Source organism: Toxorhynchites rutilus, chromosome 1 (genome assembly GCF_029784135.1).
Source record: "Toxorhynchites rutilus septentrionalis strain SRP chromosome 1, ASM2978413v1, whole genome shotgun sequence".
Taxonomy (NCBI): domain Eukaryota; kingdom Metazoa; phylum Arthropoda; class Insecta; order Diptera; family Culicidae; genus Toxorhynchites; species Toxorhynchites rutilus.
In genome coordinates this window covers 184,394,120-184,408,858 of record NC_073744.1, presented here as the reverse complement: position 1 = coordinate 184,408,858, position 14,739 = coordinate 184,394,120, and the positions used below count along the sequence as shown (strand labels likewise).

Below are 14,739 nucleotides of genomic sequence, written 5' to 3'. Positions count from 1 at the left end.
TTGTAACTATTCTAATTTTATTTTTTTCCCTTTCATTTTTTGTTTTATCGTTGAAAGATAGATAATTAAATAATGATATAATGGATAGTAAAAAAAATTATTTGTTTAATTTTTCCGGATCTCGAAAAACGCGTTTGAAATTCGTGCCTCTTCACTAGAACATCCCCTTAAAAATCCCTCAATCTTCCCAATTCCACCCAATCGGAAAATATTGCCTTGGTTTTGAGAATCAGAAAACAGATCACGTTTTTATGAAATAACATTAACGAAATTTCCCCAAGATTTGTTTGATATTCCCTAATACGGATATGGTTTAAATTGACGAAAACAGGAAGCATTCCGATTTTTCCATACGTTTGTTCTGTCTATTTTTGTGTTTACCTACCCATGTCGGCAGTAACAAGAAGATAATGTAGAGATAATGAAAATAACGAAGGAACGTAATGAGAAGAGAATATTTTCGACTTACGCTCTACCCTTCCACAACTATTACGATGTAACATTTTTTTCGCCACAACAGTGTATGGCTGTGTGCGTGATATGAAACAATTTTGTAGTCCAACGTCAACAAAGCGGTCGTGTCCTAAGCACAACCTTCTATTGTTGCATTCAATCATGTTGATAGATGCCTAAGTTGATTATATGAAGTCTTTATCCAGTTTCTTCAGGTTAACCTGCTTATGAAACCGATTTTTGACGTAGGACTACGTCTAACCGGAAGATATAGGGGGTGAAATGAAAATCTAGGCACTGAACAAGTAGGAAAAAATGCAAGATTTGGAACGCTTATAACTCGAGCATTTCTCAATAGATCGCAAAGGTTTTTGCATCTATCATAACGAATAACATTTCATTTTTCTTGAGATAAATAATTGAATACTTGTGAACAATCAAGCATTGTCAAAATGCACTATGTTCCCATTTTTGATTGGTCCATTTTGTGCTCCTCAAATCGTACCGACCAAAACGGGCAACCAGAGCAGCAGCGAAATAGAATGAAGCACGATTGGAAAGGAAAAAGAAAAACATGAACGAAACATTGGTCGCAGTCTCACACATGCGTAATTCTCGAGCCAGCCAGTCAGCTTAAAAATCCCCGCTCCGCTGCCGTAACGATCATTCTCATTCAAACCGTACACCACATCGGTTCGCATCACAACACATCAACAAACCAACCCAAGCAGCCATGTCTGGACATGGTAAAGGAGGAAAAGTGAAGGGAAAGGCAAAATCCCGCTCGAACCGTGTTGATCTGGAGTTCCCTGCAAGGGTAGCTAGGCCGAGCGCGTTAGTACCAGTGCACCAGTCCACCTAGCCGGCGTTATATAGTTTCGGCCGCCGAAGTGATCGAGTTGGCTGGTAAAGCTGCTCGCGACGATAAGGAAAACCGCATTCAGAACAGAACACATCAAGACAACAACAGGCAGTTGCAGCGAGTGGCGAGTGGCAAACGCAATCGCAAAACGGAATCAGGTAGCAGAAGAAAAAAGTTTGTTCTTTATACAAACTGCTTTGGTGGCAAATCCAGAACAAGGCGGCATCGAGGGCGTTCGAAATGGTTTTTTTTAAAACCACGAGTACTAAGTTTTCTAAATTGGAACCATTCCATAAAACAAGGCGCTTTTCAGGGCCATTAAACCTCCCAAAAAGAGGTTTAGGAAATACAGTTCAATGCTTTCTAAAACAATATCCAAAATAATAATAAAACACAAATTGATTTTTTCATAATTTGTTTGCCAGGATATGATGAGTATGTGAATTTGTCAGTTGTTCTGAGCTTATTGATTTTCACCAATTCTTAAATTGCTTCTAGTGAAAGTACAGTAATTTACACTTATCTCGACATTTAGCTAATTGGACGGACCTGTAATGCGACATATTTAGTTGGACATTTTTGTAAACATAGAGTTCGGGGTCCAAATTATGACCCCACATTAAAAGTCGACACTGTACCACTATCATCGCAAATGTTCAATTACAGGTTAAAATTACCTCCAATCCGATACTGAGTGGTGGTAATGCGACGTGCCATTGAATGTAATTTACTGTAAAATATGTCACAAGCTGAATGGGAAGAAATTTTCCAACTGTGAAAGCTGTGGCGAGTGGCAAATGCAATCACTAAACAGAAAGGTTTAGCCGAACAAGATGGGGATATCGAGTGATAACAAAACAATAGACTCTTTAGATTGAAGATAATTTTGTGATCCTGAAAAGGACCCTTTTTAGCCTGCATGTGAATCCAATGAGCGAACAAATCGTAATGAATGTATTGTTTTGCCATCGCTCCCTTTTACACTCATTCGTTCGTCTCGTTGGACTCGCCCCTCTGGCTGAGTCTGCTGATTTGTCTCTATCCTGTGAGTGTGTACCGCTAGAGTATAAAACACGCGGACCCCAAAAAATATCTTATTTTCTTTCAAACCGTAAACCCGTGTGGTTGTACGGCATCGGCATCGTGGACGTAACAAAGGAGGACAAGTTAAGGGAAAGGCAAAGTCTCACTCGAACCGTGCAGGTCTCCAGTTCCCTGTTGGCCGCATTCACTGATTGCTCCGCAAGGGTAACTAGGCCGAACGGATTGGTGCCGGAGCACCAGTATACCTAACAGCGATTATAGAGTTTCGGCCGTCGGAGTGCTCGAGTTGGCTTGCAAAGCTGCTCACGACAATTAGAAAACCCGCATCAAGAACAGAGCAGCTTCGGTTCGGCGCTCATCAAGGCAACAATTAGTTTCAGTGAGTGGCAAAGTGTTTCTCTGGCACGTCGCATTAAATGTAATTTACGGATGGGAAGAAATTTTCCAACTGTGAAAGCTGTGGCGAGTGGCAAACGGTTTAACCGAACAAGATGGGAGTATCGAGTGATAACAAAATCACAACACCAAAGGTTCTTTTCAGAACCATCAACATATTCATAAAGAGTAAACAGTAAACTAATCCATTTTTCAGGTAGATAGGTAGGTATTCACGTAGGAGAAGAAAATAAAACAATATATTTAAAATATATATTTAACAAAAGCTGTCCCCTTTGTATAGTCCTACGTCACTCCGGTTATGTCTCCGACATTACCCACCCGTCTTTTTTTATGTAGGTTTACGTCTAAACAAAGAATTTTTTAGAAAATTTTCAAATTTTCGAAAATGTATTTGTTGAAATTATATTACTAATACCTCATACATTTGTGCAAACCGCTAACATGTGCTACAAAGCCGGGCACAGTGACGGAATCATTACTGATGATGATTATGAAGAAGAATGAATCGAAAGATTTAAAGTCTACGTTATCAAAAAAAAAAAAAAAAAAAAGGATAAGAACTCTTGATACATTCACACTGTCACTTGAAGCGGCCTTTCTTAAGGCTAGATGCAAATGAAATGGAAAAGCTTAAGGCGTCTTTAATTCAACACGTCATTCAGTCCAAAATCCGGATTTTCAGCGTTACGTGATTCATGCATCATGTCTGATGACCCGTCAAAAAATCTTGGGTTTTGAACCAAACTATCGAACTTGTTCGCGAGAATTGTGCTGCTCAGCTTTCATCGATGAAAACTAATGATAATTGGAAGGAGCGAAATCTTGTGAATAAGTCGTGAACGATATTTTATAGCTGTTACACAGATACGATCCGTTGCTGTTGAAATCCACGAGAAAGAGAGATCGAAAAAGGTGACACGCAGGGGAAATAAAAGTGACGTAGAAAAGACATACGTTTCTCAAGATGAATACAATATTCAGATAAACACTTGTCTATTGAATGAACATTATGCCGAGGGGTGTACAGATGTACGAGAATAGAGGTATATATTTGGACATACTATTGAAAATATCACTTAACAAGCCGCATGTTGTAGTTGATCCTCACTGAGCATCTTTACACCGGTTTTCAAGAGGCCATACCAAATTACACCTCGCTGATTCTAGAAAACTAGCAAAAACATAAAAGCAAAATTACTGTTTGAACCGCTTTTGGAACTGACGGCTAAACAACGATCCCGGAGGCTGTATACGGAGCTACTCACGAAGTTCGATTGTCTTTATAGACGACGGACTTCAACCAGCTTCCGGACAAATTTTTTTCATGATTAGAAACGAATGTGAATTGGCCGGGGATATGGAATCCGGGTTACTTCGAAGTTACCGCATACCGCACACCAATCTCCAGGAACACCACCTGCGATTAACGTCCGAGAAAGGACCTGAAACTGTTGGGAGCCAGAGCAGAGAGTCCAAAGTCCCTAAGGAGGATGGTTGTAATAGTTGTTATCCATGGCTATTGCGCAAAAAACAGCGCTAAACCCTTTAATTAAGGAGTGACACGACCTGTGCCAAGGGATGAATGTTTTAGACGAGTTCTCTCGATTACCTTCTCAGGTTTCCCACAGTTAATTTTCCGCCGTCATGATTGAATTTCGATAAAAATACGTGCGATAGATAACAGGATGTATTATATATCCAATCCAATTGATATTTTTGCGATATTTTTTTTATTGAAATTGTAAATCAGGGTTTTTGTTTTTCTACCCCATAGTCATACATGATGATCTTTATCCCTCAATTTCCGAATCAATTCATTCTAAATTAAACTTAAACTACAACGGCTAAATTTGAGTAGCTAGCAAACTGAGTTCGCGTTCAATAACATCTTTTGATGTTAGTGGAAAATAAAACTGGAGGTTGATCATAGACCACTAACTGACTTCAGCTTCTGTTCGAGATGTTTTGCGTTACAAAATTCGCGAACTGAAAAGTTTTACAGCTGAAAATTGTCCAAACCTGTTCACAGAGAAGATTGACTGAATATTTATCCCAGTGAGTAGATGCTCTCGGCATTAGGTAATACGACGTGAGCAGGTCATCATCTCTCGTAAGGGCTGGTCAGTTTCATTTGTCCAGATAGAGCAGCGACGTGGAAATGTTAATTAAGACTCATTTTCAGTGGCGCGTCGTCTAGATGAGATTATGGTAATAGGTGATAATAATTCAATAGCAGTGCAGTGTGCACAGGTCTAAAACCAATAAATCGCGGGTAAATTTCACACGACCACGAGTTGAAACCAAATCCCGATCGCCTCGACTCATCGACTGATCTGTTGCCCAAGCGCATTATGTAGCGGAGAGTGGATGAAGTGTGCTCCTGAGATGAAACCTTTCCTTCAGTATCCATTGAACTGCAAATTCTGATACACTAAATGTGTCATTTGAGGCACTACTGTCACAGGACTAGAGTCCGATGCTGGTTATTCAAGCAAATGTGAGCGCGTGATGGGAAGCTTTTCTCGCAAAGCCATCATCGATCGGGGACGCATCTACCCCAACCGAAAACAACATCGTTCACCGCCTGAAATTTGTCACTGTGTCATCGAGAGGTCAACCGGCTTAATTATGCGTGAAATAACCGATGATAATATGAATATTAATGCTAGCTTTCTACGCTCGTGTTTGATTGCTGACATCCAAGCCACGTTCTCGAAATGGTTCCTTATAAAAATAAAACTTTCCATGATGCTTTGAAAAATCTTCTGAGACGCTTATTTTATGGAACGAATTCAATTGAATATACCAAACTCAAATTTACGGCTACTATATGGTATCATGATCATCAAAAGAAGTTCGTTCCATCATCGTTTCGGTGAATAGAGAAAATATTTGTAAAACAAATCAGCTCGGCCCTTTCAAAAAATGAAGTTGCAACTGAGCCCGAACCATTCAAACTACTTGTAACCGGTCAGAACGGCATAATATTAATTAGTATGTATGCTGGTCTATCAGATTTCAATATTTTCCGTCTATTTCTGAAGCGCATAACCTTGATTTATTGTGGTGCTCGTGGTGGAGCAATTCGATAATCGAAACGAGAAGATATATTCGAGTGTGATTGGAGGATTGGAGGACATGCCCTCCTTTTTTCTTTCTTGCTTTTTTGATATCATCACCGAGTGACCCTACTCCGTGACATCGCATTAATTATCCGTTCCAAAATTCGGTAACCTACGGATGGCACCAGCATATCTTCTTCGCCGTCGCCACCACCCCCATCCATCGGTCTGTCCCCTGATACGATCAGGATTCACAAGAAGGAAAGAAGAAAGCCGAGGTGTGTGCATTATTATCTCATCGACGGCAACTGGACAAAGTAGCGGGAAGGCCGGGGTGGATTCGCGGTGAATTGCAAATTTCTCTGACCTCGATTTTTGGATGTGCCTAGGAGAAGCTCCGTGGACGAGGCTAGTCTCGGGGTGACATTTTGGGCTTTTGCAACAGGTTGCGAAAAAAAATTGGTGCTTAGTTTTTGGTACCCGATTGGGTCGTCTGCATACGCGGCACTGGCCAGATGATAAAACAATCTGTGAGGAAATTAATAAACATTTATTTATATCATTAGTAACGGTAGCGCCAAATGTAGCGCATAGTATCGTAGGTTGGGTATGCCCATAATGTTTGGAGGTATTTTTAGCGTCTGAAGGTTTATTTAAACATTTTGTTTGCATGAATATTTAAAATTATTGACAACCAAAAGACCGACAAATTTACGCTTGAGTGGATCAACATCATGAAATCGTAAGTCAATCTTCCGTTCCTCCAATCAGTGTTGAATAAAATTTTCTTCGGTACGTTCAAATTGTTAGATTTTTAGACTATGTCGCATTGAAAACCTATATATTCGAGACGACAATAAAGATGACAGATACAGATGGTAGGCAACCAATGAATATGAGTAGATGAACTTTAGGTTGGAAACACTTTTGAAGTTCATTTTTCCACCCTGCGTCATGTTCATTTCATGTTGGCGAAATGAATGTCAATCTATTTTTAATGTCTAGCAACAGTGTTGGCACATGTACATATTTATTTGGAAAGGTACAGATCTTTTTGATTGCTAAATTTATAACACGTGATTCTGGTCAAGCAGATTAGAGAGAGAGAGAGAGAGACAGAGATTCGGTTTCAATGATTCAACCCTCAGGCCTCAACCAACGTAATCGCACCCGACGTATCCTCTAGAGCTGGTCCCGTCAGATAATCACCGTTCTGCTGCATTGGGTGTGACACTTACTTGCAGGGCCGCAAGGATGTCGAAAAATTGGTCGACGAATGGTTTTCGTCGAAACATAAACAATTTAATTGAAAAGCAATCCATAATTTGCCTTAGAGATGGGTGAAATGTGTAGAAACACACAGGAATTACTTCAAATAAAAACATTTTGAGGTTCTCTTCGTCAAAAAAATTGACAATTTTAACTTTTACGCCTGCTACCCCTCTTACATCGTAAAACAATTGATTCAAAAAGTTCACATCAATTGGCAATGAAATTCGGTAAGCTTATTTATATTTCCACTTCTTAATTAATTGTGATTATAAATTGTGGTACTCTACCTAAGTAAACATAAGCATTGATAATACAGCTTGTAGCAATTCATCTAAATGTGTCAATAATAGTCCAGATAGCGAAGGCTCAACAGAAAAACACAGTTGTTGCAGAAGTACCCTAGATCGAGTCTCATAAAGTGAATTTCATATAACAATTATTTCCAATTCCAAACAATGTACCGTTATTTTAAATAATAAAAAAAACTGTTGAGGACTTATTAACATCCATAAAACGGTTGCAGAAACTGTCACGAAATGTATATTATTTTTGTGTTTTTTGTCGAGTGGCTTGTTCCTAAACAAAAAAAAAACAAGAAAAACAACTTATATGTATTTTTTTAGTGTTCTACTTATAGATACAGTGCTTTAAAACCATTTCTTAGTGTTTACTGTTTACCAGGGTAACTTTTTCAGGCTATCTCTAATAACGAAATAAAGCTCGAATCATTTGTTAGACCAGAAAGTATGAAATTTAAAATGGTCTTATGTCAACTAGACAGCAAAAATAAGTGTATTGAAACCTCAAACTATATGCCCATTTCGAAACGAATTGAAGTTTAATGAGGCTTGAACTTTTAGAATCCGGAATCACTGTTCATGTTTTAGCAGCGGTCGTAGTAGGCGTCTTCTGACAGTAAATTGTTTTGAAAACCTGTATCTTTCGACGGTAAAAAATTCTACGTTGATCTGTTTTGTTTTGAAAAAGTTGAAAAAATTATAAAAATGCATAAAAAAAATCGTGTTGCCAGGTACTAAAAACGCGAAATCGCTGAAACTGGCTAAATCGTAATTTTCGTGCCTGCAAGCAACCAAACAGGACGCTGGAGCAAAATCCTGTGGCTAAAAACGCACTCAAAAGTTGTACAACAAGGTTTTGACGAAGTACGAAGGAGGCCACTATAAGGCCACTGTCAGAGGAAATTTTACCAGCAAGTCAAGTTCGTTTTCACTGATAAATCTGTCAGGAAGTTTTTGATTTGACAAGGGATTTGCAGCTGTGGACAAAAAACCAAAGTTCTCGTCACACACAAGATAATGGACTGGATGGGCGTTGCTGATTAATGGTCAACAGCATCCCAATAGGAAGTATCCCGTGTCGGGCACACGTACAGAGCACTGAAGACTGCAACATCCCAATTATGAGAACACTTGTAATACTAACCTCGAGCCAACCGCGAGTAATCGGTTACATATTACTAACATAGATAATAAGAAAAATTGTCAAAGTATTGAACTCCCGGCCCCGTGAGGCTAACGCCATATGAGCCTTTATAAAAATATATATTTTGGAAAAAAAAGATAGTGACTCGAAAATGTATAGAAAAGAGAGCATGTAAAAAGGTCTCCTTCCGTTTATTACGACGCGCAAAAGTCCGGTGAAATTTTGGCCAGATTTGGCAAGCTGCTACTACACCCAAACTAGCATTGTCAGAAAGCATTTCATTTTCGACAGAAAACATGTCATTTCGTGCCTTGAAGCGTCAAATAGGCAAATAATGCCATCTGTCCCCCAACGCTTTAAAATGTTTGTATGTATGGAAGCAGACATCTCTTTCTTTTTTCTTGTTTCATCTTTTTCGGGATTGCACCCGACGCAAACGACGACAACGGGGATCGAACCAAGGCCGCCTAGGACGCAAGACTGTTTTACACGATCACACAATCCACATGGCTAATGATGATGTTCGGCAAATGCGTGATAATATTGCACCTGATTATGAAATGAAGTTGCAAAGTGTTTTCTAAGAGTAAAAAAGGAGCGCATGAAAGAGAGTAATATCTATCTTGGTCTGGGCCGTGCATGTGACAAAGTTTAATTTTTTAATAAACTCATTTATGGCTCTTAAACTAGAATATTTACAAAGTTCTGGTCAAAGAATGAAAAGTAGGAAATTGATGGACATTTTTACAAGGAAAAAAGTTTTCTAACAACAACTTTTTCATGTTTTCTTCGAATAAATTTTATCTAATCCTAATTTTTTTTAAAGTCAAGATAGCCGTATAGCGTATTCGACAAAGTTTTAGATCATATTACAATATTTTCTTTATATATGGCATTTTTGTATGGAGATTTCTGAAAGAATAATGTTTTATTCACAACATTCTGGCGTTTGATATGTTCTTGACATGTTTCTAAATAGGAAAAAAAAATCGGAACATGTAAATTGCGATAATTTATAAATATAAAAGTTACAAGGTAAACATTAATTCTAATTTTTCAAAGAAAACATGAAAAAGTGATGTTTATTTATGTTTTTTTTTAATTTAAAAATTTAAATTAAAAAAACAATTGATATTGTTAAATAAAAATCTAAATAATTCATTACATTTCATACTTTACCCAACATTTTGTAAGTCTTCTAGTTCTTGATATTCTAGTTTTTGAATTATAGACTTTTGTAAGTAAGGAGTGTATCGAAAAGTAGAAAACAACATCATGTTCGTCGAAAATACCTCAACCCACCTAACTGTCCTCAGCTGCGGCCAAGTTCAAGAAGGAAGGTACAGTTTCTAAAGATATGCTAGAGCTCAAGAAGAATTGGTCTGCAGCGTACAGAAAGTGCGCACTGTGCTGAATTTGATGAGTGGAGTTAAATCTAAGGTTCGATAATTTTTTAGAAATCAACAATAAGGGCTTGATTCTCGAATACACTTTACGGTGGAAACGAAATAATCGGCACGCCATTGAACTACGTTTTATGAGTTAGTGAAGTGTCGAAGATAATAATGAGTTTTCAGGCAGAATGAGCACTTTTCAAATAAAAAATTATTAATGAAAATTAACTTCTTCGTATCAAACTGGTATTCAATGTGAGTGGAAAACTTTGTTTTCTCCATGTGATATGATAATCTCATACAAAAATTTCATCTGAAGATAATTTGATATTATAATCATAAGTTTAGTGGGAAACTAATCTCGTATCCAGATGTCGACACCGTACCGTTGTCATCGCGAATACGTTTCATTCCGTTTCCACCGGGAAGTGTATTCTAGAATCAGGTCCTAAGCTTGATTTTTTCATTTCATTGCTATATAAACTCAATATTCTTTAATAAAATTCACTTTTGTAAATACTTTCTGAGCGTTTTCAGTTTTAATTTGATGTTTTAAAGCTCAAGACTACTTTTCGATACACTCCTTATTCTATTTTTTTTTTCGAAGATTTCGAGTGACTCGGGATGCTGCAGACATGAAGAGATTGTAGAATTTTTAGTTTACGATCTGTTCATGTTTGCAGCATGACAGCTGAGGTTAGCCAACAGAAAGTCCAAACTTTGATGGAGACTGTAATGGAATATTTACTTCAATTTTTTTTTTCTCAAATGAAAATTATAAATTATCTGCAACTGGTCTGCAACTGTTTAAGTCATTCGCTCGCAATCCTCGATGAAGGGTCTCGAACCTTACATCCAAGTCTAATTTTCACTGCGCTTCGATTTCGAGTTTTGATGTAAAACAATCGTTTTGGGAACTGATCCTTTCTTAGCGTAGTTTTCCTTGTGCGACGAAGGTTATCCGTTTCAACTGATTCTTCTGCTTTGGACGCTTCAATAAACAAGAAATTACCGACTTGTGTATGTCAAATGCTCCACAAAAGTTTTTTTTAGCGAACGTCCCTTCTCAATCGTTTCAATTATTTTCTGCTTCTAATCGTGCGTTATCCATCTGCTTTGGTGTTTGTTTATATAAAAAATACTAGAATCTGAGAAAGATTTATTAGTTTAATATGTTTTGAAATCAAATAATTATCATGCAGCAACTTTATCACACAGTTGTGTTGGTATTTATCCGACACTGTATAAGAAGCATCGAACAAATATCGCATCACTTTCGTCTCAACAAGCCTTTTTCAAGGCTAAATGAGAACGAACTGAAAGTTAAGAAAATCCAAAGTCAAATCAACGAATGTTTGAGAGAGAAACGGATCCGAGAAAACAAATGTTTATGTAATTATAGTACATCTTAATTCACTCTAAAGTTTGAAAGAATACGGAATTCAATTAATTTATGTTCCGAGTGAAAAATAATACTTTGATTACTTCCCATTATAATGGCGATTACAACTTGAATCGCTCATCAAGATTTCCACCCAAAAAGGCCGAACCATTGGAAAAACAACTCAGACGAGCGCTTGAGCTCCCCGCTCAAGAAGCCGAAAACTAATGGGCGCAATTAAAACCTGCTCTTTGGTGAAAACTTTTCCGACGCCCAAACGAGCGGGGAGGGTAGAATTGTCAATTTGGGCGGATTGCGTGCCACTGGCTCGTTTACCAGAGTTTCGTTTTTGTATTATTTTTTTTGTGGGGTGGGCACTCCAGTGGCTCATAAGCGTGGGAAAGTGGGGTGACAGCGCTTCTAGATTTCGGTGGCAATTTGCGAAAAATTCGATGACAGGCTCTGTCGGTTGGCGCGCTTCGGGATTCGATTGACGAAATGTCGTTCTCGGCTTTCGTCGTGGCAGAAGCTACGCGGGTGGGTGCTTGTGATTAATAGATGAGGCTATTTTATCGCTTCTTTTGGCAGAATGGTGATTCGCTCGCGTTCGACCACCATTGTTTGTGCCGAGCGGCAGTGGCTTCGCCCCAAATAAGTTTTTCCATAAATTAGATTTTCTAAGCTAGCGTTCGGTGGGTGGGTGCGAGCGTGGTGCCTTGAATTAGGATGTGAGATGTGAACCGAAATGCGGAACGAAATGGAATTTTGCATGTAATGTGTACGAAGTTTGTTCTTCTTTTACAGCGAGGTGTGGTGGGAATGAGACTTGATCCAAGTGTCCAAGTTTTGCTGCTTTTCACCGTTAGTGTGCAGACATTTTTGGGCACCACTGTAGCTAACTTGTAACTAAACAAAGTTTAAACGGTTTCCGAATTGAACGCCGGGAGGCATGAAATGGATGAAAATTTCTGGCTAGTAATGTGGATTTTTCGCTCATTTATTTTTCCGGTGTCGTTGCGGACGGAACTCTACTCCGGGTGTAAATAGCAAATCCCCGATCGACCATCAGCCGACTGGGAGCTGCTAAACGTTTCCGGAAAATATTTTGAGCGATTGCTAGGTCCAACCCTGCGGCTACAATGGCAACAAACGCGGGAAGCGATGAAACGGTTTCAGTTCTTTGACAACTGGACTGATCTGCAGGTGAGTGTTGATGTGGGTGCTGGAATTCAGGAAAATGGTCTGTAATTGATACCACTGTCATCAGTTCCAGGAAATGTGCATCCTAGCCAAGATAAAGAGCTACGAGCGCCAGCAGAATATCTACATGCCGAAAGCGTGCGCAGGCAACGATTACGCGTACTTCGTCCTCAGCGGTGAGTGCATGATTCTGCAGTGTCTGAAGGTGTTGAAGAAGAAGCGCGGGAAGCGAGTTTGCTACCGACTTCTACCAGCCGAGACAGTAAACTACGAAATCGGTTTTGCAAAACGATCTAAAGAGCGGGAAAAGCGAGAGGAGGAGGATAAGCTGAAGGAGCAAGAAGAACAAAAGAAGGAAGAGGGAAAAGACATACAAGACAAAAAGGAAGAGAAGCAGAAGAAGCAAAAACACCAGGAGAAACAAAAGAAGGCGGGAGAACAAGAAGAGCAAGAGGGGCAAAATGACCAAGAAGAATCAGAGGAGCAAAAGGAACAAAATGAGCAAGATGAGCAAGAGGGGCAAAACGAGCAGGAGAATCGGGGACAGGTCCAAGTTCTGCTAATTTACACTATAGAAAATTTGTTCTAATTCACTTTTGTGTCTAACACGTTCAGGATCCGTCGGCGGAATTGGAGCATCACTTTATCGATGTTGGAACCTACGGTTGTGGGTCAGTGTTCGGACTGGGTGAACGCCTAGACGATCGATCGGTGGTAGCTCGAGAGCGGGTCCACTGTATGCTGGTTCCTCGCTATTGGCTTTTCATGAGCGAGCAGAACGTGGGCAACGTCTGGGCACGGATTAAGATGTACCTGGACTCGACGATTCCCAGCCGGGAGCAGCTGTTCAAGCAGTTCCTGGGAGATCTGAATTGGGTGGTATACCGGAAGAAGGTGGTTGCGGATCTACTGCAGAGCCAGCGCCGACCGAATCATACCCATTTGCTCGATGTACCGCTCATATGCCGGGTGAAAGAGACCATGGACAAATGGAAGTGATGCGTCACAATCTTCTAGTCAAAATTTTCCATTCGTAGTTATTCCATAATACTAAATTTCATAACCACCGTTCGTTTCTGAAGCTGCACAGGAATATTAATGAGCGATTGCGTAAAGCTTCCTTAATCTTCTATTGTTGTGATAAATGACAAATTTCTTCGATTTTACACGAAAACTAATCAAGTGAATGAATGGAGCACCCGAACCTTTGATTGTTTGTTCGACATACGGAGTGCGGGTAAACAAACCACGCATTTGATTTTCCTCGCATACGCAGCAGCCAGCAGATCATCTCGCGGCGACTCGTCTTTTATGATCGCGTAATCGGGTGGAAGAAACGCATTTGCATTGATGTGCGGTTTCTCTACTAGCTCTACTAGCCCATATTCGAGCGTTTGGCGACGGAGGCAGCTATCAATTAATGGTAATAAAAAAGCATACACACTTCATTTGGAGTTGGTGTATAATAATTTGTTAACTTTCCGAGCACATTTTGATCGTTTTATGATGTAGTGTGTCCTGAAGTATTTTCAACATCAACGCGTAATAGCGCGTTCATCAATTAGCAATCAATCGTTAATAGAGTCAGTGTGGGCGGGTAACTCTCGAGTTGTGCTCTACCAAAGGATGACTATGTAAATTGGTGTTTTGTCTGAAAAATTATTAGTCTTTTTTTCAAACTGAATTTTCGCACGTCTATGAATGCTGAAACTGATTCATAGACTTGCGAAAACATTATATAATCTGCAAATTCAGACAGAGACGTCTGGTGTTTTTGACACTGCCAGTTTCTATTGGTCCGTAACACCGAAGCTATCACGATTATCGGAACATTACATCATTACATCAAAATATTTTTTGAGCAAATTTACTATCATTCCATATAACCAATACTACACTCTGATCAATTTCTATAAGACCAGTTAAATTTTGTCTGTTATCTGTCACGTAAAGCTTCTTCTTCTACTTCGTTTGAATTTAATAGGATGTAACCCTTTATAAGGCCGTGGATGCTAGGCAATCGACTCCAATTTCATGGAGCTTAATCCTCACATGAGGAATAACAAATATTTGCCATTGATAAAAAGTTAACTATTGAAACAGCTGAAAAAAATGGTGGCAATACAGTTGCCACTGCCCGCATGACTCTTAAATTAATATCGTCCATTTTCAGCAGGTTTTTGTTAAGTGAAATATTGGAATAATATTTGAAGTGCCGCGAAAACAATA

General features: G+C 39.1%; 1 protein-coding gene across 1 annotated transcript; it reads left to right on the top strand.

The window, feature by feature from the left end:
- Positions 1 to 4,115: 4,115 nt before the first annotated feature.
- LOC129761631 (rho GTPase-activating protein gacV-like) lies at positions 4,116 to 13,509 on the top strand. The gene is made up of 4 exons (XM_055759367.1): positions 4,116 to 4,254; positions 12,380 to 12,519; positions 12,584 to 13,063; positions 13,126 to 13,509. Exons 1-4 carry the CDS (start codon positions 4,116 to 4,118, stop codon positions 13,507 to 13,509), a joined length of 1,143 nt encoding a protein of 380 aa, XP_055615342.1.
- The last annotated feature ends 1,230 nt before the right edge of the window (positions 13,510 to 14,739 follow it).